Source organism: Nyctibius grandis, chromosome 2, assembly GCF_013368605.1.
Source record: "Nyctibius grandis isolate bNycGra1 chromosome 2, bNycGra1.pri, whole genome shotgun sequence".
Lineage (NCBI taxonomy): Eukaryota > Metazoa > Chordata > Aves > Nyctibiiformes > Nyctibiidae > Nyctibius > Nyctibius grandis.
In genome coordinates, this window is record NC_090659.1 from 119,351,316 (window position 1) to 119,377,571 (window position 26,256).

The 26,256-nt window shown below is 45.2% G+C and overlaps 1 protein-coding gene across 1 annotated transcript; it reads right to left on the minus strand.

The window, feature by feature from the left end:
* Positions 1 to 373: 373 nt before the first annotated feature.
* CCDC90B (coiled-coil domain containing 90B) lies at positions 374 to 12,548 on the minus strand. Its single transcript, XM_068423297.1, has 9 exons — positions 12,439 to 12,548; positions 10,710 to 10,829; positions 7,615 to 7,718; positions 5,228 to 5,329; positions 4,567 to 4,608; positions 4,416 to 4,487; positions 4,281 to 4,334; positions 3,389 to 3,503; positions 374 to 1,775 (listed from the first exon to the last, which is right to left on the minus strand). Exons 1-9 carry the CDS (start codon positions 12,545 to 12,547, stop codon positions 1,720 to 1,722), a joined length of 774 nt encoding a protein of 257 aa, XP_068279398.1. The 5' UTR covers position 12,548; the 3' UTR covers positions 374 to 1,719.
* Positions 12,549 to 26,256: the final 13,708 nt, after the last annotated feature.

Below are 26,256 nucleotides of genomic sequence, written 5' to 3' on the forward strand. Positions count from 1 at the left end.
TCTCTGGAGGGATTTAAAAGCCGTGTAGATGTGGTGCTTAGGGACATGGTTTAGCGGTGGTGTTGGCAGTGTTAGGTTAACAGTTGGACTTGATGATTTTAAAGGTCTCTTCCATCCAAAACAATTCTACGATTCAGAGAACCTCAGCAATGGTTACAGCTTACAAGATTGATTTATACGCACAACAGCTACAAGAGACACGAGTGGCTGCCGGCCGCCTGCTGAGATCCTGCTGCCAGCACCCAGGCCTATTTGACAAACACAGAGACAACAGAAAAGCAGCCTCAACTCCCAGTATAACAGCACTGTGCCTGTGGTACAATAGCACTGTGCCTGTTCACAGCCTGTAACCTGTATTCAAGTCTCTCGGTCAGACAGCAAATAAAAGAAATTTATTTGTTTTCTTAAATGAAGATAAATAATTTAATGCACAGAATATAAGAACTGGCAGAATAGCAGCAAGTTCAACTGCAAACAGAATAAAACTGCAATAAAAAAAATTGCTGCTAATCAGTACTACATGCTCTGTAGCCCATAAAGGGCCTACTCAAAAGTTTAATCCAGTAAGATTTCTTTTAAATTAGAATTTTATTAAAAGAATCAAACCAAGCATATGCATTTGTACTCAACAAGGTGTAACTGCTTCAGTTTTGGAAGGCATCCACCCTCTGCAGCAAGAGTTGTGAAGTCCTTGCAGAAGGTAGAGGGGTCATCACCAGAAGTGAGGAGAGTCAGTGTGTCCCACAGGATAACAGAACAGTCCGGAGCAGTGTAGAGATGGGAGGAGGATGACTACCACCACACAGGCACCACTGAGATACTGAGTATTTCTGTGTAATAAGCCAGATCCTACACCCAGAAAATGTGTCAGGGTTTATTGGAAATTCTCTGCATTACTTGAAGGGAGGAGTTAAGAGCACTTATCTGCCCCAGGGCTGTACACAGCTGCTGAGAGCGGAGGCATTTCCCCTTGGAAAGACAAAGAAAGAAGTTCTCCCATTCTGTTGACCTCTGGGGTTATGGAAATTGCAAGATACTAAAAAAAAATAAATCTATGGAGACATTTTAGTTCTACATGAGATTTTAAATTTATGTAAACCAGTTTTCAAGAAAAACAAGGATTCTTTAGTAAAGGCCTTGGAGTGTGTGTTTATATATAAATTAAAAAAACCCAAAGGGCCAGGCTTCAATCTGCCAGAAAAGAGAGGAACAGACTGAAGGCAAAAATCCAGATCCGATATTGAGGATTAATTTACTTGGATCAGAGCAGGTCTGTTGGAATCTGGCATTACTATTCCCATATTGGGAATACTAACTCGGGAGTAGTATTCCCGTTTCAAGGGCCTATCAAATGTTGAATATTTCCATTTCGAGAGGAGCTGAGAGTGAGAATGTTCCTTTGAGAATATTCCAAAAGAAAACAAAATTAATTCTAAAACAAATTAGGAAACACTTTCAGATTTAGCATAAGAAGTCCTTTGAAATAAATACAGTATTCAATAGGGGACAATGAAATACTACTATTTGCCTACTTCCCCCCCCCCCCCCAATTACTTTGATCTTTAGTGTTACATATTCAGAAAACATTTTTAGTGCACACTAAGAATATCAAAACAAAAAGGTACCAAGGTTATCTACAGTGCAAACATGATTGTCAAACTGATGCTGCCTGGGTGGCCTTTTCTCCGTCTGTATTTGATGCAGTCATTCCATTTCGATCTATTTCCAGAACCTGTAAAATCCCAGTGCTATTGCTAAGCAAGTGAATACCGAAGCTGTTAAAAAAAAACAAAAGAAAGGAAATAATTAGCTGAATGATAAATTCTATCACCTTCCACATACAGGAAATGAACTGCAAACAGATGGAAGGATGATACCAACTCTAGAGCAGCGCCTCCTCAGCTTCCTGAACTGCTACAGGTGCGATAGAACAATTTTAGAAGACAACAGCTTGTCTTCGATGTCATATCCCGTGCAGTAGCGCTGCCCAGGTCGGGAGATGGGAGGTCACATTCAGCAGCCTGAGGAACTGTGTTTTCAGGGACATGTCTCAATAGAATCACAGAATGGTTGGGGTTGGAAGGGACCTCCGGAGAACATCTAGACCAACCCCCTGCCAAAGCAGGTTCCCCCAGAGCACGTTGCACAGGGCCGTGTCCGGGTGGGTTTTGAATATCTCCAGAGAAGGAGACTCCACAGCCTCCCTGGGCAGCCTGTTCCAGTGCTCTAGTACCCTCAAAGTAAAGAAGTTTTTCCTCATATTCAGATGGAACTTCCCATGTTTCAGTTTGTGCCCGTTGCCCCTTGTCCTGTCACTGGGCACCACTGAGAAGAGTCTGGCCCCATCCTCTTGTCACTTGCCCTTAAGGTATTTGTAAGCATTGAAAAGATCCCCCCTCAGTCTTCTCTTCTCCAGGCTAAACAGACCCAGCTCCCTCAGCCTCTCCTCATAAGAGAGATGCTCCAGTCCTCTGAGCATCTTTGTAGCCCTCTGCTGGACTCTCTCCAGTAGTTCCAATAACTACAACAGGCTACAGTAATTTCTATTGTTGTCACCCATCTATTGGAAACTGTATTACAGGAGAGATGGCTGTACCAGCTCTTGCATCAGACGTAATTAAAATGATTTTTCACTGAACAAAATGACAATGAACTACCAATACACACACCTGACACAACACCAGGATATCCAGGCAGCGCCTCTGAAGCCTGAGGAGTTGTCTTTCGTATTTGTTAAGCTGCTGTTTCAATCAGTGTTAGGATAAAGCTAATTATGTTTCCATTTGAACTTGTTCTCACTTCCAAATGCAATGCGTTACTCTCTCTTTATCCAGCTCCAACACAATAAAAATTTCCCTGGTTATGTATATATTGAGAAGACAATCTCAGATCACACTGAAATTTGTTCTGCTTGGCAGGGGAAAGTACCCGGACTGCCGCACTGCAACTGTGTGTCTGTGGAGGACTGAACGGGAGGCAGAACTGGTCACTCTCAGACTAGTCCTGAATATCAGCAAACTTTCAGGGTAACTTAAGTAAGCTCAGGAGAACTTTTGGAGCAACTCTGCCACAGAAATGGCTGCTGGACTGTCAGGCTACATAAGGCATTTAGTTTGTGGTTTGTTTTTTTTTTTAAGTCATGTCCATGTTCCTCCTAATCCCAGTTCTGGGTGCAATCCTAGTCCAACTGCAGCAGCATCTGCATGCTCCCACCTCTTCTGAGTTCTGTGTCACATTTCTTCCTGTTGTGGGGGGATCTCCCCCACCCAACCCCAGTCATCTGCTGCTACACAACTGACTTCTTGAATTCACTTCCCATATATTCTTGAATAAAATTTTATACATCCAAAATACAACACTGGTACTCACCTCCTCGCTTATCACATACCTGCCAAATAACGTATGGTACCGAGTTTATTTGATTCCATCAGTGTTTTTAAGGAAGCTATTTCAGTGTCAATTTTATTACTGATTTCTGAGATAACACCTTTGGTACTTGAATCCTAAAACATTAAAAGACAGCATATATTTGACAATGATCTCTAGCCCTTTCATCTTTGCAAAACCAAACAAGAATACCATGCTACCAGCAACAAGAAAGAGAAACAAATTTACAACCAATCACTGAAGTAAAATACTTAAATGGTAGGAGACCTTAGAAGACACAGAACAGCATTTAATACAATCCAGGAAGAATATCGAAGGCAGACAGAGAAAAACTCAGATCATACAGATTTTTGTCCCTAAAGGACGCATCCTACAGCGCATAGAGAGTATCCCGAAATTTTTGCAAAACAAAGGTTGGAGCATTCCCAAGCCATATCCAGAAAAGGGAGGAGACACTGAAGATGGGACATGTCCATCTTTGGCCTCTTAGTTTTCAGCGCCCGCTAGCAGCTTTGAGGACTTCCAGCCCTTGAAATACTTGCTTAGCTGCAGGCGCCCGAACCATCCCTCTGGTACAGCTGATCAGCTCATCTGTTAATACTGGGAAGGGCAGAATGACAGTGCACATCCCACCTACAACAGCCTGCACATAAGATACTCAGGAAGCGAGAGACAAGGCTTGTACATCTCCTTCTGCCTGCACAGTGCCTACTGCACATCCCACAGACGTAGGCAATGGACACCTACAACAGACATGAGGGACACAGCCCAGCCTTTTGCTTTACCACATTCAAAAATCTACTATCATCTTCCACGAAAGTTTGGGGTTTACATAACATGCAACGCGTAACTGTATCCTGCTCCATATAAAATGAGCTTTGTTCAAGACTTACTTTTTTATGAAACTCTGTAGTTGCTTCCATCAGTTTCCTCTCCTGATCTGTAAACTGTGGATAAAAGATAAATTACAATTGTAGTAACGGAAAACAAGACACAGAACTGACGGGCATCTTTGTAGAGCAGCTTACCATATCCGTCACTCTGCTCCTTTCCAGGTTTATGTCCAGCTTGCTGTCAGCTCGGATTTTACCAGTTTCATTCTTTAAAGCAAATAAAGATTATGAAAATAACTATTTACTTTCCCTAATAGGAGTGTGTAGGTACTTGCTGTTTACTTACCATTAGCTGCTGTTTAACTTGATCTAACTCAATTTTCATTTTCTAAGTGCAGAGGAGAAAAAAAAAGCTTTTAGAAATTCAGAAAACGGCTGACCAAGTTAATCAGTCATGTAAGCACTACCACTGCACACATGCAATTATTCTTCCATAATTTTTCTCCCAATGGGGCAATTTGTTCTCGATTAAACATCCTAACTGGTGTGTTCAATCTGTACAGCCATATATAACCTGCTGGGAATTTTACTCAAAATAAAGGGCTTATTTTGTAACGATGATGATATTATTCTGAGACTAAAGGCAGCAGAAAAATACCAAAATGCCATCAAGCAAAACCAAAACGCGTCTCAATCACCAGTTTAATTAAATTGTTGCAAAGAAATGGCTGACTGCTCTCCCTGCATTGTATGGTTAATGGTGACAAGACTCTACCAGACTGACCCTTAAATAAAATTACAGAAGATGATTCTAAGATGTGTAGAGTTTTTTTTCTTTACAGACAAATTGAGCAAGTCTTACCACGGGTAATAAATTTTTATGTGATCACAGAAGTTGTAATCTACAAACACTTCAACTCTGATAAAAGTATCCATAATTACTTTTTTGTTCCACAAAAAGTTGTATATTACAATTTAAGTGCTTAAGTAAAAGTATTTACTTGTACCTCATTCTCTGCTCTCAAGTTTGCAAATTCACTTTTCTCCAGGATGACCATATCTTTTCGAATGGAGTCCAAATGTGCCATTATCTGCTGTAAAGTTATTTCCTCAGAAGCAACAAAACATATCAATGATTAAATTGCACACTTTCTGGCAAGTAAAGTAAAGATTTTTTAGGTCTGAAATGATGAAATTAGCTACTGCAAAACACAAAACCAGGGAGACTCTCCAACGAGAAAGTGACAGAAATGCAGAAGTTTATGGCTGCAATTTGCTTGAAAGACTCAAGAGGTTTGGGGTTTGTGCTTTTTCTCTTGCTTTAATACACTTAACTCTGAATTTAAGCAAAAAAGCCAGAGGTATTAGTCCAAGTAGCTACGAAATGAAATAGACCCAAAACTTCAGGTGAGTCCTTTGTTCTCTTTGCTTTTCAATGAACATTCAGTATCCTGTGAAGCATGAATTGTTGTTTGAATCCAGTTCCTAAGGAAGTGCTTCCATTTTTTGCCCACAAAGTCATCACAAGCCAAAGACTTATGATACGGCTATCACGCTGTCCTCTCAGCGTTCAAGTCTGAGGGACACTAGTAAAACATTGCTGAAAAGCAAGGAAAAAAAGCCTTCCTGGTGTTTGGACTAACAAATTCAGAATTCAACTGCTATTTATAAACTACAGAGTAAAAAAAAAATGTGGAAAATAAATAAGAAGCTTTGTATTTTAGAATCTCAAAAGCAATCCTTTAGCTGGCGTGAGGAAGTTACCCTACTATTTAGCATGGAAAATGACAATAACTCTATGGGATTCTGCTTCTGAAGCTGAGAGCCAGCAAAATGAAGAGCTCTCATCCAGCCTACAAGCAAACAGTATTTCTCAGATGCTACGTTAAACTAAATTCATTAAAATATGCCCTGACCCAACTTCCACTGAAGTCTGAGTAATGAACTTCACTTGCATTTACACTGAGGAGCTAATTTGCCTCATCGCATCTTAAAACATTCAGCCTCAACCCTGACCACGCTATAAAGCCCAGTGTTTCTGCCTAACACAATTCCATGCAGATTATATTCGGGAACCTGACTTTCTTTAGGTATAATAAGATCTCCAAAAAAAAAAAGATTTCCATTTTGGTGAAAAAAACAGACACACAAAAGTTCTGGTCTTCTGAGATTTATAGAAAAAAGTTACATAACTTTTATTAAGAATAAATGCCAGTGAGATAAAAATCTGTTGGAAGTAAGGCTCAGCAGCTTAAATAAAATAGCAATGAATGCATAATTGCATTAACTCATTGAAGAAGAATGGCACGTAATTTTGGCTTGCACAGCCTTCCTGAGTAATTATTAAAACCATTACTGTGCATCAGAGCTTTATTATCCTGGCCCAGATGTTTAGCTTACAAGAAAAACTAAAGTTCTTTTTATTTTGACAATTTGTTAAAACAAAACTTGTCACCACCTCTATTATCAGCAGAAAAAACAGTCGTGCTACTGAACTGATTCACTGCCTCCAGAGATGTCCACAAACACGAGCCTGAATATCTAAGTCAAGGAGATACCTCGATGCTTTCCCTGAGCGCAGGCTGAGGTGTTCCAGCTGGGTTTACACCACCTGCTAAATAATTCAAAGCCCACGTGCTGTCCCCAAGGGCACATGACACACCACAGATTATGTCCAGACGGCTAAAATCTCTTCCTCCTAAACCAGGATGGCTCTGTCCACCCCGCCTGGTGGGAACAGTTCTGATACTTTCACATAAATTGTGCCCAGATCAAGGACACAGAGAGCTGGCACAGGTCAGGATCAAGCCAAGGTGTCGCAGTGACTGTTGAATACTGGACGACCATGTGGTGGTGTCTGAGCCCACACCTTAACCGTGTTCAGCTTTTACTATACATGTAGCTTCAGAGACTGAAATGCAGAATAAAATAATTAAATAGTTTTAAGAGTAGTTTTTAGTTTATGAATAGGAAAGTAAAATAAATACAGTCTATTGCAGAACAGAGTTGACATCTTTACTGAAGTCTGAGAAAAACACTGACAATTTTTTGATATTTTAAGTGGTTTTGTTATGTCTCAGGAACGCCTCCTTGAAGCTCTCTTGAGCCCTCAACCATTATGAAGCAGTTAAAAGTTTGGTTTCACCTCAGAGCTTTTCAGCAGCAAATGAAGCCACCTCTGCATTACATTTACATATTGTGGCTGCATTTGGAAAACGCTCCTGTGAGATGAAAGGTGTAAGATGTTACTATTCTTCATGCTACCTTGAAACTTAGGAAAACCTATCTCAGTGAGGTGCTTATGGTACTACAGAGAGCTGCTCACTTGTCTTTTAAATATGCAAATATGATCCATTATACTTACACAATGCGTACACCATAGATTACTTTTTACCTGCTGAGCCTGTGTAACCATATCCTTATAGACTGTGTCTAAGCTGACATTCGACAGGGTTATTAATGCCGATACGATGGTCTCCGCTTGCTCCTTCCCAAACCCTAAAAGACAGTTGAAAGATGACAAGATAAGGTAATATTAGAATCACAGAATGGTTTGGGTTGGAAGGGAACTTAAAGATCATCTAGTTCCAACCCCCCTACTATGAGCAGGGACACCTTCCACTAGACCAGGTTGCTCAAAGCCCCATCCAACCTGGCCTTGAACACTGCCAGGGAGGGGGCATCCACAGCTTCTCTGGGCAACCTGTGCCAGTGTCTCACCACCCTCACAGTAAAGAATTTCTTCCTAATATCTAATCTAAATCTACCCTCTTCCAGTTTAAAACCATTCCACCTCATCCTATCACTACATGCCCTTGTAAAAAGTCCCTCTCCAGCTTTCTTGATGAAGAGAAGAGCAAGAGGTGCATAACAAACCGGGACGCTCGAGTGCTGTACCTAACTACAGTGGCAAACGGGAAGTCACGCAATTACCAAAAACTGCTCGCGAAGAGCCAGTCACTGTGAATTTTAACTAGAAAAACCACAGACTTAATGCTACAAAAACCTGAAGCACATTAACTACTGAAATAGTCTGTGTGTGCAGTGGGCAGGAGGACCAGATTTCTGTACATTAACTGTTCATGCATTATAAAAATAATACAGCAAAATTTTACTTCATAATGAACTTTTGCAAATTCTGTTAAAACCAAACTTACCTTGAGCTACAAAGCATGCATCCTATAGAATAATAAAATTAAAAGGTAATTCTGCATATATTGAAATTGTTCCACACAGATATGAACACATGCAAAACTGATTTTAAAACTGCTGCATCTATTGCCTGCAGAATGAATTCAAACTGGGATTTTTGCTTTCTGATGATACAAATTACATTTGTCCATGGCTTGGTGCAATTTTGAAGCGCTAAAGATGATGTGTGGTGAATAGTGGAAAAAAACCATCTGTCATTTTAGCCATATCTGATCTCATGCTGAGAGCTTTTGCCCTAAAGATTTCTTTCCAGCAGTCTCACTGACGTGTTGTATTTCAATTGGCCCATTTTATACAGTGGGATCAATTAACTTTTTGTTGAAAAATGCGTTCAAGGCAAACTATTTATAGATATACACCACTGCTCCCTTCTAAAATACTGGTACTGTCAAGCTGCACCATCGGTTTACATTACTAAAAAAGCTCAGCATGTTTTATGAGAGTTTCCTTCCCCTAAGAGGTGTGACAGTATTGCTCCAGTTCCTCTGAATTTTCAGGGTCACTCAGGTTTTTGCCAATTCCCCATTCTTCCTCTGTAGCAGGAACTGTCCTTGTTGCATGGAAGTTGAGAACATGTGGAGAAATTCATATAAGCAAGAGAGCGGAGCCTAAAAACTGCCTGAAGCAAGTCGGAGAAAAACTAAACGCCTCACTTCTGAAGTATGTATAGGTTTTACCTATAGAGCCCTGTCACTGTAGCACTGAAGTATTTGTAGAAGTTATGGAACAAATGAAACTGAATAATACCACAGCGTACCAGCACCAGACAGACTTCACCCCACGAGTTCTAAAGGAACTTGAAGAAGAAATAGCTGAATCAGTCCTGGGGACAAGTAATATCTCACAGGCCACCTTGCTTACCCGAGGGCTGGAAAATGGCAAATAGAATGCCAGTTTTTAAAAACCATTCCAGAAGAGACGTAGGGAACTAAAGGCTGACAAGTCTGACATGCATGAAAAAAATAAACATTGTTAGTGGACTATTAGGAGTCTTCTAACTACTAACACATACTATTATTAGACTCAAATAGTGGAAAAAATCCTAACCTAAGATTGGATAAAGTTCCTACTGTCACTTAGGAGAAAGATCTTGAGATTTTAAAAAGATAGTTACTAGTCTGATGAAGAATCAGCTCAATGCTTAGTAGGGATCAAAAAAGCAAACCAAACCCTTAGGAATTACCAAGAAAAGGAGCAGAGAACAAAATAGATGCAACATTATGTCACTGTTCAAATCCAGGGGACATTCAGTTGTCAAATTGTGCCAGCAGCTCTGTTCCTTCCCCTCTGAAGGAGGGGTACAGGATGTGATATAAGCGGAAAAGATTCACAGAAGGACATCATGAATGATCAAACATATGGAAAAGCTACTGCAGAAGGGAAAATCAGCAAACTTGTATCCTTCTGTTTGGAAAAGAACGATGGGGGAGTATGACAGAAGTTAACATAATCAGGAGTGACATGAAAGATCAAATGTTCATTCGCTCTTCCCACAAAAGAGCTGAGCAGGCATCAAATTAACCTCGTGGAAGCCAGGTTCTGCATAAATAAAAGGAGTGAATGCCTGAAACACCATGAGAAAGGATGTTTTGGGTACTCATCAGTTTACAGTGGTTCAGGGACTGAATAAACTTGTGAAAAGAATTCCACTGAAGGTTACTAAAACTCATACCTGACCCAAAATACCTCCGGGGTGAAAAAAACTGGAGGCTTAGAAAGCACAAGAGGATGTGTCACATACATCTGCCTCGTTTTAACACTTTTCTGCCAGCACTGACTCACAGCTGCTGTCAGGAGACAGAACCCTGGGCTAGATGGACCTTTCATCTGGCTTCAGACAGCTACACTCACAAAATAAAAGCGCAGGTATTAAGAATGTATCACGGCACTATGCTGCTGCAAACATCTCTAGTTAGAAAAAAACCTTAAGTTACTATTAGCAGACTAGTAGAAGGGATGTCTATTAAAGCTTCATTTTTGCTGAAAACACTTCTTTAACTGTTGTTGTTACTTTACCTTTGTTAAATGTATTATGTTCCTCGGCTGCAAGACACCATATAAACTTGCCTACAGATACAAACAAGGTAAATCCAATGTAACAGTTTATTTGTACCGTTACAGAGGCATCAGTGTCAGATGCCTCTCCTCCACCAGCCTCCTCGAGGGGCTGCCAAAACATTTTATAACACCAAGTATTGGTACTTCGGGAAAACTGAGAGCACCCAGAGCTACAGTACTTAAAGTTTTCCTTTGAATTATTTATCAGATATCACTTACCATGGGCTTCCAGATCCTGCACGAGAGCATGAGTATCAAAAGTTACCTTCCTCTGCTCCAGGGGAGTGATTTCAACCCTTCTGACATCATATGACTTCCTAAGGAGCGTGGCAGCAAAACCTGGAAGTGACAACATGTGCTTTAAACTTAACCTGATTGGTTTACCATGCAATATGCTAATTTTAATTTCTGTCATCATAGCAAAGCTGCATGGATGTTGCAAAAAACCCTGTGTCCTTTTGACAGCTTGGTTACAGCACAAAAAGCATCAATCCCTTTTCCATTCAAAATCTGTACTATCTAGGACCCATGTATCGACCCTAAGTACTCTTGTATAACTAGGAAGCCGTGCATCCTGATCCACTACAAATAAAACCACCACAACTAATTGTTTTGTAATATTTGAGAAACATAATCTAAATCACGTTCCTACTTTTAAAACGTGTGCAGTTCTAACACACTGCCAATTTCTGCTGGTTACAGCTAACAGCACTCATTTGATTCTTCACAGAATCCCTCCATCACATTTTTTTTACACTTTCTTCTATCACTAGCCTTTCCAGCAAGGCAAGTCCCACATGTAAAGACAGAGCGAAAGATTTTTTTTAGAACGTTACGCAAATCAAACGTTCAGAATTAATTTGTTGGTTCACCAGGAAAGTGCCCCTTGTCCTGTCACTGGGCACCACTGAGAAGAATCTGGTCACATCCTCTTGACACCCGCCCTTAACGTATTTGTAAGCATTGATAATGATTTTCCCCCTGTACTTGGCACTGGTGAGGCCACACCTTGAATACCGTGTTCAGTTTTGGGCCCCTCACTACAAGGAAGACATTGAGGTGCTGGAGTGAGTCCAAAGAAGAGCAACGAAGCTGGTGAAGGGTCTGGAGAACAAGTCTAATGAGGAGCGGCCAAGGGAACTGGGGTTGTTTAGTCTGGAGAAAAGGAGGCTGAGGGGAGACCTTATCGCTGTATACAACTACCTGAAAGGAGGGTGTAGCGAGGTGGGTGTTGGTCTCTTCTCCCAGGTAACAAGTGATAGGATGAGAGGAAACAGCCTCAAGTTGCACCAGGGGAGGTTTAGATTGGATATCAGGAAAAATTTCTTCACCAGAAGGGTTGTCAAGCATTGGAACAGGCTGTCCAGGGAAGTGGTGGAGTCACCATCCCTGGAGGCATTTAAAAGCTGTGTAGATGTGGTGCTTAAGGACATGGTCTAGTGGTGGACTTGGCAGTGCTGGGTTAACGGTTGGACTTGATGATCTTAAAGGTCCTTTCCAACCAAAACGATTCTATGATTCTGGAAGATCCCCCCTCAGTCTTCTCATCTCCAGGCTAAACAGACCCAGCTCCCTCAGCCTCTCCTCGCAGGAGAGATGCTCCAGTCCTCTGATCATCTTCATATCCCTCCGCTGGACTCTCTCCAGTAGTTCCTGGTCTTTCCTGAACTGGGGGGCCCAGAACTGGACAAACGGCCCCAAAGGAAGGCGTTTTGTGCTCCCTCACACACCGCCCCTGGGGATAGGCCCCCACGATCGCTCCCAGCCCGCCCAACGCCCTGGGCATCCTCCAGCGTAACCCAAGTTCGCTCCTGGCCGCCCGGAGGGGCTGGCAGCCGCCTGCCTGCCCTGTGCGCGGCGCCCAGCACGGCCCGGCGGAGGGGCTGCCGGCTGACCCGCCGCTCCCACCGGGCCTAGGGGCCGCGCACGGCCCTCCGGCGCCTCTCACCTCTCCGAGGGACCGGCGGCAGCAGGGCCCGGAGCGGGAGCGGGAGCGGGCCCGCCCGGCAGCCGCCGCCCCAGCCGAGCAGCGAAGCGCCGCGCCCGGCGCCCCTCATGGCGGCACGAGCGCGCCGCTTCCGGCCCGCGCCGCCCGCCACCGCCCACCGTTACCACTGCGCAAGCGCGGCCATGAGCCCTCCCAGGTCACGTCCCGCGGGGCATGCTGGGTACTGTAGTCCTGGGCCGCAGGGAACGCGCCCGGCTTGAGGTCGGCGCCGCTGCGCCGCCGTGCGGCGGGGAGGAGCGACAGCGCCGGTTGCGCATGCGTACGCAGCGACCTCTGCCGGCGAGGCAGCGGCCTGGCCGCAGTGTTCGCGCTCACTGCGTGGGCTCGGGTTAATCCTCATCATTTCGGAGCTCAAAGTGCTGTCAGCAGCCGGGCTGCTTCACACCGCAGGCGTTTAACGTAGCTTGGCGACGGCTTGGGGATGTGCAAGGGGCTGGTCTGTAGCAAAAAGGTCCTGTGTGTGGGTCGGGGCAATCCCAAGCACAAATACAGGCTGGGTGGAGAATGGACTGAGAGCAGCCCTGAGGAGAAGGACTTGGGGGTGATGGTTGATGAGAAGCTCAACATGAGCCGGCAATGTGCGCTTGCAGCCCAGAAGGCCAACCGTGTCCTGGGCTGCATCACAAGCAGCGTGGCCAGCAGGTCGAGGGAGGGGATTCTGCCCCTTTACTCCGCTCTCATGAGACCCCTCCTGCAGTGCTGCGTCCAGCTCTGGGGCCCCCAACATAAGAAGGACATGGAGCTGTTGGAGCGAGTCCAGAGGAGGCCACGAAGATGATCAGAGGGCTGAAGCACCTCTCCTATGAAGACAGGCTGAGAGAGCTGGTGGTGTTCAGCCTGGAGAAGAGAAGGCTTCGGGGAGACCTTCTAGCAGCCTTCCAGTACCTGAAGGGGGCCTAGAGGAAAGCTGGAGAGGGACTTTTTACAAAGGGCATGGAGTGATAGGACGAGGGGGAATGGTTTCAAACGGAAAGAGGGTAGATTTACATGAGACATTAGGAAGAAATTCTCTGGCACAAGTTGCTCAGAGAAGCTGTGGCTGCCCCCTCCCTGGCAGTGTTTAAGGCCAGGTTGGATGAGGCTTTGAGCAACCTGGTCTAGTGGAAGGTGTCCCTGCCTGTGGCAGGGGGGCTGGAACTAGATGATCTTTAAGGTCCCTTCCAACCCAAACCATTCTATGATTCTATGAAATCAGCCATAGTAAATTAGTCTGGGTTGGTTGGGATTTTAGGCTAGTGATGGCAGCAAGTGGTCTGGTCTCTGGTGCTACAGCCTTTGTAAAAGGTGTTGATGTCTGTTGAGAGCCAGGATGAACAAGCAGAGTTAAAACACCCACAAAGCACAGTGGGTAGGGGAGGAGATAGGAAAAAGAACTGCAGACTGCTCTTGCTTGGAAAACGTACAGTGAAGGGATGTCCAGAGAGAGGCCTGTGTCAGAGGGCTGGTGTCGTGTTAAAAGGGGTAACGAGCCTGTAAGGTGGCTGGGGAAAGCCCTCCTGTTGAGTCACGAGGTTCAGAAAGGATGCCCTTGCTTTCTAAACTCCTTCTCAGAGAGGAGTCCAGATGCAGCTGGACCCACTCCTAGTCCCAGACTTGGTCAATGGTTTATATCTGAAGGATTATGTGTGCAGCCACCTACCAGCATCAGCGTTTGCCTGTTTCAGAGCCTTGTCCAGGGCTTTCACTGAGAGAGGTTCACAAAGTTGAAAACATAAGTGTTTTATTAAGGCGACAGAAATAGCAAGTTCAAGATTGCCGTTGGTAAATACACTTACTGCATCAGCGCTAAATATCCTAAGACTAGTCAACTATAAGCATGCTATGTTAATAATTCACTTCACCTGGGTATCATCTGACAGTTGGAGGCGTGATTCTTACCAAAGAGACATCCACACTTGGGCAGGGAGAGAGATCCAGGCTTGTTGACCCGTGCGTTAGTTGGAGGTCTCGTCCTCCCACAAAAAAAACTTCCAAGGGCTCAGAGATAAGCAGTGCTCTAACACAGCCCTGAAATGGAAAAACATCCTGGGTATCGCACTGCAAATTAGGATAAAGGACACCTCACTTTGCTGCCGGACAGCGTGTGCACCCTGGGGAGGTTTGTCATAACGAATGTGGCTGAAACCGCTCTTGAAGGTGTGGTGGCTGTGTCTGTTCTGCGCTGTGGAGCAGCAGCTAGACAGCCGTGGGGCCCGCTTGTGTATGTTGTCAGCCTGATGGAGCGTCCTTGAGGTGTACATGGGACTCGAGGACGGTGTGCCCAGTGCCTTGAGCATTCCCCAGAGAGTGCTTAAACCGAAGTTTGAGTAAGAGAGACTTCTTAATGTAGCCAAGCACAGGAGAGCTTGTCAAAGACCTTCCTTGTAAGAGCCCTGACGTTGCTTGCCTTCAGGACAGAATGATTTCTGAGCAGTCAGAGTCCAGAGAAAAAGCAGGGTGCCTACAATAGGCCATACAGAATTCAGAGCAACTCAGATCTGTTTAAGTGCAGGCGTGGAGCATCCATGCAAACAGTGTGAACAGGCAAATTCAGCTGTGAAGACTGCAAACCTATTGACCAAAAATGCAGGATCTAATGACATGAGGGCTGAGCATTCACTGCACGTACGCAATCCCAAGATGGACTTTGGGAAGAGAAAACAGCCCTGAATTTCTCTTACCTATGGATTTTTGTGTCTGTATACAGAGTTAGATTTGTGATACAGAGGACTGTGCAGAGTCTAAGGGGCTCAATTTTCTCCCAGCTGTATTTGGATGATGTGAACTGCTCCTGACTTAGCCTGCTTTCCCCTTATTCTCTGTCCTGAACTTACTCTAGCCTCAGACACCTGCCACAGGTGAACCTCTCGAAGCCTGGCTTTGCCTATGTCCAGATATCACTGACTTTAAATGCAAAACCAGCCCTGGCTCCAGTTCTGAAAAATGAAATATAATTCTGGATCCTTGTGATTTTGAACTCTGAAGCTTTCAAACTGCAACCTGTTTTCATTTTACTCCCTATCAGAGCAAAATGCAGATTTCACAGCCTCAGAATATTTCTGCAAAATTAAATTCTTGCTTTTCAGTTTGTGCTAGTTACAATAAAATACTTTAGGCTCTCTCAGGCATCTGTTTCACTGTAGAAGTCGCAGGGATGCTGAAGTTACATCTTAAAATAAAAGTGCAGACCGAAAAAGAAGATTGCTAGTGGTACTTTTTAGAAAAAGGTCTAACAAATAGTAAAGTTTGAGAACCATGATGTAAGACATCGGAGAGTAAAAAAGATGCATTTTTCAGCAGTCACCAGCAGCTGTGGGATGTCTGAACTCACCCCTCTGAGCTCCTCCCAGAGGCCTGCTTCTCTCGCAGCCAGTACGCTGCAATGCTTTAAGCTGAGCACACAAAAATTCAGGCTTTCAGAGCAGAAGAGTCTCCTGGGTGATAAAAACTCTTTGATTTTCAGTTACTTGAAGGTCCCTTCTGCTGCCACGTTGGCTTCAGCTTTCATGAACAGCTTGTCGCCATTCAGTGGAAGGGGCTGTTGCTTCAGTGGACTTGCTTACGTGGAGCTTTGGTCCTGCCTTGTTTCCTGCTGTTTGTAAGAGCCAGTTGGGGGAATCTTAATTAATTCAGAGGCATTTCCTCTTTCAGGGCATGACTTCAATTTGGAGGACTTCTAGTATGAGAATGAAGGTGGCAGGAAGATGTGTACGGGATATCTGGGGGAAGAAGCACTGCTACCAGCGGCAGTTGTCTGAACCAGGGTGATAAAGAAAGCAAGCAGCCAAGGAACTCACTGGAGGGGCAGTCACAGGAGAGCAAACGCCTGGTACCTGTGCTGAGGTTTAACTTCACAGTCCTGCCATGGTAACAGATGCAGGATGCAGCAGAAACACTCGAACAAGCCTGCTCTTATTTAAAGCACTGAGTTTCCAAGTCAACAACTCCTGTGTTGCCAAGATACAGACATTAGAAAAAACCCACCAACAACAGCAACAAAAAGCTGTCACTAAGGGTGAAGAGCCCCGAATCCGTGCCCTCTCTGCGGGGACATCATTGTTCAGCACTAACAATGTCACACGCAGGCTCAGGATGGCAATTGCTCCTCGAGCAGCACGCAGTCCTTCCCAACCGCAAAGGGCTCCCTCGCAGATCAGAAAGGCTGAGTGCTTCAGGGTGCTGATTTTCTACTTCAGACAGACAGTGAGCTGGCAAATGGGGTGTTTGGAAGCTGTAATTTCTGGCAGGCTCTACCAGCAACTGAACTCTGTTCATCTTAGTAATACAGAGCTGCTCTGGAGAGAAGGGTGGCTGTCCCAGCTTGCCATAGGAGGGCAGCAGCCTACAGCCAGACAGGGTCTGATGATGGGACTGTGTATTCTGATCAGCTCACCCTTCCACTCTGATTTATTGTCATTTATACAAATGTGGTGGAGGGCAGCTATTCCTCTGCTCTCAGCCAGCCGTGCTACAGCTTTTGCATGCACACAAGTAACACATCTCTATATTGTCTGTTCATCCATCTGGATGAGGGCCTGCAGCAGGGTTTGCTTTGTGCTGCCCTACTCTGTGATGATGCTGTAGGGTAGAAGGCACTTCTTTCAAACAGATGAAAATAAGGAGGGCAAGCAGGTGTGGACCCCCGATAGAAAAATGTTGAAATCAATGAGGTGGTTGGAAAGAGGGAAACTAATGAGACAAGACAATGAATTGTTTAATCTTCCCTCCTCGTTTTCATACAGTATTTTACTGTATTTACACATATTTTACTGTCTGGCATCCTTCATGGGAGCTCCCTGTTGTCTCCCTTGACTTCAGGATACAGGTCAAGGGTTTAGCATTGTCGATGGTGGTGCTATCTAGTCATTGGTATGTGGAGCTGGAAAGGACCATCTGTCCTGAGTCCGCTCCCTCAGCAAACAATGAGCACACCTGCCTCCTTTTTTTCTCTCTGTTTTCTTTGAGATCTTTCCCAGCCTAGGGTTGATTTTCCCACTGAATCACTAGCAAGTTCCTTTCTTGAGTTTAGGTAAACCAAATATTTTCAAAGCTAGATATCCCCTGAACTGCATTTAGAAACCTAAACTGCCGCTGGATTTTCAGAGACGTGGAGTATTGAATACCCTTTCTCTCTACTCTCCCATCTCTGAATATTTCTGAGTCTCCCACCCCTAGATGAGGTCTGGGCTATGGCAATCTCTGTACTGGCTGTGTTAGTGAGCACAGGTCCCCAAATTCAGCCCTTGCAAACCTCTTCTGGGGTCTGTGACCAGTGTCAAACTGAGTACAAACAGCTACAGCAAAGCAAAATGCTATTTAATCTCAACAAATGGAACAAAGTATAAGAGAATGAGAAGTTTAACGTGGTAAAAGTGTCCAAGTGATTGTTTACATGCCATACACCATACCTCCCTTTCAAAGCCATGGGGTAATGGTCAGGGGCCTCACGTAGATTTTATTTCCATGGATGCTTAGAATCCATCCCTTGTTAGTCAATTCTCTTGCTGTCAGCCATTTGTCAGCTTCTGGTGGTCAGATACTGGTCACACAGCTTTTGTTGACTTCTGGAAGAATCATGTTCTCTGCCAAAAGGTAATTCCAGTATTGCCTTTTTGTGGTGCCCACCCTGCTTCTCTGGAGCACTTTCTGGTCATTTGGATAGTTTTGTAGCAGTCCTGCTTCTAAGTGAACCAGCATGGAAAAGGATAATCAAGGAGACAGGGAACTTCAGTAGCGGTGGTAGGTGATGCCTGTCTCCTTGAGTCCTTCAGAACTCCACCTTAGACCTGGAACTGGAAAAAGGGAGCATCACACCACCACCAAGTGTTGCAGCACCGCTGACCCGCTTCCTGCATAGGGAAAGGCTGTGAATGTTGTGTACCTGGACTTTAGTAAAGCCTTTGACACCATTTCCCACAGCATTCTCCTGGAGAAACTGACTGCTCATGGCTTGGATGGGCGTACTCTTCACTGGGTAAAAAACTGGCTGGATGGCTGGGCCCAAAGAATTGTGGTGAATGGAGTTAAATCCAGTTGGCAGCTGGTGATAAGTGGTGTTCCCCAAGGCTCAGTGTTGGGGCCAGTTCTGTTCAATATCTTTATCAATGATCAGGATGAGGTGATTGAGTGCACTCTCAGTAAGTTCTCAGATGACACCAAGCTGGGCAGGAGTGTTGATCTGCTGGAGGGTAGGAAGGCTCTGCAGAGGGATCTGGACTGGCTGGATCGATAGGCCAAGGCCAAGTGTATGAGGTTCAACAAGGCCAAGTGTCGGGTCCTGCACTTGGATCACAACAACCCCATGCAATGCTACAGGCTTGGGGAAGAGTGGCTGGAAAGCTCCCTGGTGGAAAAGGACCTGGGGGTGTTGTTCGATGGCCGGCTGAATATGAGCCAGCAGTGTGCCCAGGTGGCCAAGAAGGCCAACAGCATCCTGGCTTGTGTCAGAACTAGTGTGGCCAGCAGGACTAGGGAAGTGATTGTCCCCCTGTACTCAGCACTGGTGAGGCTGCACCTCGAATCCTGTGTTCAGTTTTGGGCCCCTCACTACAAGAAAGACATTGAGGTGCTGGAGCGAGTCCAAAGAAGGTCAACAAAGCTGGTGAAGGGTCTGGAGCACAAGCCTTATGAGGAGCGGCTGAGGGAACTGGGGTTGTTTATTCTGGAGAAAAGGAGGCTGAGGGGAGACCTTATTGCTGTCTACAACTACCTGAAAGGAGGTTGTAGCAAGGTGTGGGTCGGTCTCTTCTCCCAAGTAACAAGCGATAGGGCGAGAGGAAATGGCCTCAAGTTGCACCAGGAGAGGTTTAGATTGGATATCGGGAAAAATGTCTTCACTGAAAGGGTTGTCAAGCATTGGAACAGGCTGTCCAGGGCAGTGGTTGAGTCACCATCCCTGCAGGTATTTAAAAGCTGTGTAGATGTGGTGGTTAGGGGCATGGTTTAGTGGTGGACTTGGCAGTGCTGGGTTAATGGTTGGACTTGATGATCTTAAAGGTCCTTTCCAACCAAAACGATTCTATGATTCTGTGAGCCTTGGGGCAAAGAGGCCAGACGGGAACTTTTGGAAAAGGTTGCTTTAACATGCGAAAAATCTGTCTGGGACTCACCCTGTGAAATTTGCCATGGTATGAAGTGGCCAAATGTCTTGAGTGCAGCACAAATCCCTCATCCTCTCCCAACTCTCCTTTACCTGGTGGTGGGACCATCCATCATCCCGGCCCCCATGTGCAGCTCCATACCCCGTCCCCCCTCAACCCTGCTCTCCTACACCTCATGGGGTAAGTGGGGAGTATTGTTGCGGGTTTGACACAGGAGGTTGAACTGGCTCTGACACCTCCCTCACCACACTGCTGAGACAAAACCAAAGTACAAGATACAGCTGGGGAGGCAAAGGTGAGTGAAATCCAACAGCCTGGAGTGGGACAGAAAACAGCTGGTGTCTAGAAGACACTTGCTATTCATCATATTATTGCCCTCTAATAATTTCAGCACTGGAGGTGATTGTATATATTTAGGAACATGAGACCTCCACAGTCTAAGTCTCTTTTCCCATCACTACTCAGGTCAAGCTGTCGTGCTCTGGCTCTCTTTTGTGTTACAAAGGCAAGCTGTACCACTGCCGGCTACTGAACGGGCTATCGTGCTTCAGCATTTTGCTAGCAAACATCTGACACAGTTTCACTCTCATTTACCAGAGGTACCTTGCAGGCAGGATGTTGTTACCTGGCAGCTCTCCAGAGTTCCTTAACCTCTTTGTGGAAAATCCAGAGAAAAGGGCTGGTGCATTCCACTCAGTTTTGAACTGATTGGGGCTTAGGAGCTTCACTGTGCTTCAGAAATATATTGAGACATAGAGCAGGGAGCGGGTGAATAATTCCAGTGCGGAGCCAACAACAACAACAAAACAGATTTTATATTCCTCATGTAAAGGAATTCACTGAGCCGTGCTTTCTGGAAAGCTTTCTTCCTTCCGTGGTACCTGTCACAGTCTGCTTTTCACCTAGATAAGCCCATTTCCAGCAAATTAGATTACTTTTGAAATAAATATGCAGGGTGGGGCACCTATCCTGTGGGAGGATAGGTCAATGCTCTGCATGATTAATTTAGTTATATTAGACTCGGATAAATCTTACCAAATTTAATTTAGATGGAGTACGGGCAGTGGACAAACAGACTTTGAAGCTGTGGTTGGTATTAATGTCATTCTGTTGACTTTCATCCCTGTCAGTGTCTTGAATAACAATGTCTGAGATCCCAATGGGGAAGGAAAAAATAGGATAGTGAAATAAAATACATGATCACAGATGTATTTGATTAAGTCTCATCTAAGTCAATGAGGTTGCTGTAGTCAATGAAGCCATGCTGACTTGCATCACCAGAAGTTATTGCTTGTTCTTTGTATTCCCACGGTACTGAGAAGCCCAAACCCTGTGTCAGCATCTCACCATTGTGAAAACTCAGCGTGTAGATTCTGCATGTGGCTGAAGGCAATAAAATTCTAGTATGGCAATTAGTTAGGGAAAGAAGACTTCAGTGCTGGGTTGCCTGATGCTCCTCTTGCCTGTCTTTCTGAATTATCTTCTCTCTGCCCTCCATAGCGCTGCTGTCTACCACTGGTGTGATAGCTTCAGTGGTCAGGTCCACCCCTCGGTGATGAACCCATGTATATGTTGCCTTTCTCCCTAAATGTCCTGATGCTTCATGGGCTCACTGAGCTATGAATAGCTCACCCTTACGTTCCCAGTCCAGGTCACTCCAAAAATCCAGATGGGTTCTCCTCCCTTGTACTCTGATGGCATTAGGGTACACTGTGCACCAGTGTCCACCAGAGCCTTCTACTCCTGTGGATCCCGTGTGCCAGGCCATCAAATCCACACTGTCCAGTAAATCTGGTTGTCCCTTTCCTCTGCCTGGCCAGAGATAGGGACCCTATATTCCTCGTTGGAGTATTCACTATCTGTATGAGTCCTGTGGTTTCAGACCACAAGTTACTTCACCAAGGCCAGCAGGAGAGGTGTTCTCAGCCCTTCTTCTGCATCTGAGGCATTGCTGTCTTCCACTATCTTGGTGGCAACTGGAGTGTCAGCCTTCTTGGATGGGTGCTTCTTAGCGGCAGTCTTCCCTGCAGTGCATGTATGTGGGCTTCTAGATTTGAGGTGGACACGTTGTTCCACTTCTTCATGGTTGTGCAGGAGGAACCACAGGGTGGCATGATGTGCACCTGGCACCCCCTTTCCCTCTGGCAGGGGGAAGGTGACTCCATGGGGCACCCCTGAGAGCCAAAACATAGGCCCATGGTGGGGGTAGGAGGGGAGATTCTCTTTGAACCCCTGGAGCCCTTGGGACAATCACTCCACAGATAGTAGCTCATAGTCCAGCCAGTGCATCAGCACCAGGGTGTTGGCATACGACACTGATGAGTTACGTACCACCTTCTGCCACATGGACTGGGTGCATTGGATGGCGTCCAGGTCTTTGTCGACCTGGTTGTTTCCAACTTGCTATAGACTGCCTCCACCATCACTAGTTCCATCAAGTGTTGGATATCTTCCTCAGTGGTGGTCCACTTGCCCAGGCAGCATACCAGATCATCCTTGAGGATGTAATTGGCTTTCACTGTCAACAGGAACCACATCCAAAGGCTGTGGGTTCCAGTTCCCTTTCCAATCACTTTGTTAATGCCAGTGTCCCTACTTAGGGATCCCAGCTGCCTGGCTTGCCTGCCATCTAACTGCTGACAGTGGACCCCAGTATCCCAACACTGGAGCAACCACACAGCAATCTGGTCACCGGACTTGTGGCTGAAGTTTTTCCACAGATCTCGCAGCTTCTTTAAAACCTGGGAGTTTAGAGCCCAAGTGTTTCCCCTCTCCTTGGTGATTTTGTCACTTCCTCATCCTGCTTCCTCTGATGCTGCTGGACAGAGGCTCAGTAGGCACCGGCCAAGCCCCAAAACATTTCTAGAAGTCACTGGGTCTCGCTGGGTTAGGCGAGGCACCCTTCCTTCAAGTGGTGTGCCAATTCATCAGGATTATATGCCTGTTCAGGTGTAAAATTGCGGGCGATTGGAGGTGATAACTGCCCTAGGCACCTGCCCCAATCCTCCCACACACCCTGCCACCTGTGATTGATTGCCTTGGGACACATTTCTCTGTCACCTCACCAACAAGTTGTTTACTCTTACACCAGGACCAAGCCAGGTTCCACACACTCAACAACAAGCCAACAATATTAGATAATATGGTCAAACAACATATATAAGGATGTACTAGAAACTTGGGAGCCCATGCAGCAGAGCTGGACACGTCCATTCTGGAGGAGCAGAGGGAGGTGTAGTCCCTCACGCTGTCCTCAAGGTATCTCCCGTAGCACAGGAACACCATCAATGCCAGGGCCATATGCCAGCCCTGGTGCATGGCCACTGCTTTTATCGAAGTGTGTACAGGCACAGTGGCGTGATAGCACCACAGCAAACAGCGAAAGCAGCCACTGACGAGACCTGCACTCTAATGTACAGTAAAGCAAGCAAGCTCCATCACCGGCACAGGACCCTGCCAGTTAGCAACTATAACTGCTTATAGTTGTTATATTCAGTTATAGTTATAGTTATATATATATAGTTATAGTTACAAATATATATGTTCATAGTTATATTCGAAGCTGGTGAAGGGTCAAGAGCACAAGTCTTATGAGGGGCGGCTGAGGGAACTGGGGTTGTTTAGCCTGGAGAAAAGGAGGCTGAGGGGAGACCTTTTCGCTGTCTACAACTACCTGAAAGGAGGTTGTAGCGAGGTGGGTGTCAGTCTCTTCTCCTAAGTAACAAGCGATAGGACGAGAGGAAACAGCCTCAAGTTGCACCAGGGGAGGTTTAGATTGGATATCAGGAAAAATGTCTTCACAGAAAGGGTTGTCAAGCCTTGGAACAGGCTGCCCAGGGCAGTGGTGGAGTCACCATCCCTGGAAGGATTTAAAAGAATGGTTTAGTGGTGGACTTGGCAGTGTTGGGTTAATGGTTGGACTCGATGATCTTAAAGGTCCTTTCCAACCAAAATGATTCTATGATTCTGTAGCACACTCAAATCAAAACTGTTGTTATCTTGAGCCCCATGCTGTGCTTGAAAAACGCTGTTGTGGGTTGACCCTGGCTAGCAGCCAGACACCTACCCATCTGCTCACTCACTCCCCTCTCTCATGTGATGGGCAGAAAACAGAAGGAAGGTGAGGAGACTTGTGGTTTAAGGTAATAACAGTTTAATGGGGAGAGCAAAAGCTGCATGCACAGGCAAAGCAAAGAGAAAAAGGAATTTATTCACTACTTCCCATTCGCTGGCAAATGTTTAGCCACTTCCTGGTAAGGAGGACCTCAACATTCGTAACATTTGCTTGGGAGAACAAATGCCATAACCATGAGCATTCCCCCTTCCTCCTCCTTTCCCTGAGCTTTTATTGCTGAGCATGACATGGTATGGTATGGAATATCCCTTTGATCAGGTGAAGTCAGCTGTCCTGGCTGGGTCTCCTTGCAGCCCCTTGCCCACCCCCAGCCAACTTGGTGGGATGGGCAGAGTAGGAAACAGAGAAAGCCTTGATGCTGTGCAAGCTCTATTCATCAACAGTCAAAACATTGGTCTGTTATCAACATGATTTCAGCCCCAAATCCAAAGCATAGCTCCATATGGGCTGTTAGGAAGAAAGTTAACTCCATCCCAGCCAGACCCAGTACACCTGTCTAGCCAAGATCCTGACGGACCCAGATGTACTGGAGAAGACGGCACAAGGTCATAAAGAAGTTCATAAAAGTCACTGTGACCTTATTTACAAGTTATTGTAGAAATGGCTGAGAGCTCCCAGGAAGACAGTGTCTCATGGCTCCTGAAGTTGCTAGGAAATTCTGATGGAGTCCGAAATACTTTGCCTCGGATTACACAGTGCACTTTCAATGTTTTGCAACCACATAGACGTCGATGCATTTCCCCATAGGAACAAACAGCACCCACTTAACCGCAGCACCCTGTGTCATGGGAACACCTTGCAGACCATTGTTTTCACAGATCTTCTTGCTTGAATAGATTATACCAGGACTAAGAGCTTTTCACAAAGCGGTCAAGTATTTATGAGCCTGGAAACAGAGCAAATGTATTTCTTTGCAAGTTAATGTAAATCCAGCTGGGATCTTAAAAAATTTAACAGATGAGCTTTGGAAAGGTACACTGCTTGCTTCAAGACAAGTGGAGATGTGAGAGATCGCCATTTAGAGCTCCCTCAACACGCAGAGGGTACAGTCATCCTGAATTGGCGAGGCTGTGTCAAGGGAGACGTGTTGCTGTAGCAGCTGCTCATTTCTAGATGCTCATTTCTTCCATCTGCCCTGCAACCCACCGTTCTGTTAACTACATTTGCCTGTAAGGACATTTGTCTTCTCAGCAATGCCGTAATGGTTAGATATGCGACAGCCAACTGCAAAATGCCACAGACCTTCAGAAATGACTGCAGTGAGTCGTATGTGCCATTGCATAACAGAGTTAAATGAGGTCGTTTTTCTCCCCTGTTCCAGGTACAGCATTTTACACTGAAGAACTCTGTCATCTTACGCAAACGTTAATTAAACGTGAAGTGTCTAAACCACCAAAATAAGAGAGCCCACGCCTGACCTTCAGTCCCCAGGAGTCAGTCTTACTCAGTAGAGAACTGAATTATGGAGTTGATGACTTTATGATGCGAACACACACACTGTTAGGTAAATTTGGTTCCCATTAGTGTGGCTATAAATTAGGAGTGGTTTTACTGCAAAACTATTAAACTCATTTGGTGGCAGTCTCCAAAATACTTTAGCTAGTTGAAATTCAGTTGGAACCAAATCTCTGCTGATATCATTCAAGTTCTGATCATTTTCCCCAACAGGAAATTTGGCTCCTGCTTTGTTACAGTGTGTGAATAAAAAGTCTTTTGTTCCTGGCCAAGAGCACGCAAACAGTGCAAGCAAAGGCTTTCTTCAACGGTGACCTCCAGGTTGGTTTACTGCAGTGATTGTAAATGGGGGTGAATAAGCAAATACTATAGCCTTGGGTTTTATTCTACTAAAGGAGCCGAAGTTCATCGCTCCAATGTTATGCTGATTCCCCAGCAATCAATCCAATTTAAGGTTATAATGCTCTTCTTCGACAGTTTTGCTGACTTTAGGTAACAGATATGCAAAACATGTAAGCCATCTCCCTGATCAGGTTGTTCCGCTGTTTCTCATGTTAGGGCTAATAGGTTTGTCCCAATAAGGGATAAGATTTATGGGAGCTCATGATAAGTCATTTTAATAACCAAGTTTTGGCTATTTCAGCTTCCCTCTCCAGGCCAAATTAAAGCTTGAGCGTTAAAAACTCAAATGCAGCCATCTGCCCTTTCTGGTTCTTGGAGTTGTATGATGTGTTTGCAATCTCAGCTCCTTCTAAAATGCAACAATATAGTTTTTGGAGTTGTGAAGAAGACCTTGAAGCTATGAAGCACATGGTAACTGCGGTCTCAATTTACAGAGTACATTAAGTGGTTACTTTGAGAAAGCTGTGCAAAAAATTCCATATCAACACCATCTATGTATGTGCAAGGACATGAGGAACACATCCAACCATGAAGAAGCAGGCCTCCTAGCCACCAGCGCAAGCTTGGAGCTGAATCAGAGTTTCAGACTCCCTTAAGATATCTCTATTCCCTTCCTCAGAAATGAAATGCTTCTCAGTATCTACAGGGGACACGTGGAACTGAACTCTCTCCCACCACAACAGACAA

Excerpts from the sequence above, each read along its gene's own strand:
- CCDC90B (XM_068423297.1), bottom strand. The coding sequence starts at position 12,547 with ATGAGGGGCGCCGGGCGCGGCGCTTCGCTGCTCGGCTGGGGCGGCGGC. Across the intron at positions 10,830-12,438 it reads GCCGCCGGTCCCTCGGAGAG|GTTTTGCTGCCACGCTCCTT; the intron begins GTGAGAGGCGCC and ends TGTCACTTCCAG. Across the intron at positions 4,335-4,415 it reads GGAGCAGAGTGACGGATATG|TTTACAGATCAGGAGAGGAA; the intron begins GTAAGCTGCTCT and ends TTTTATCCACAG.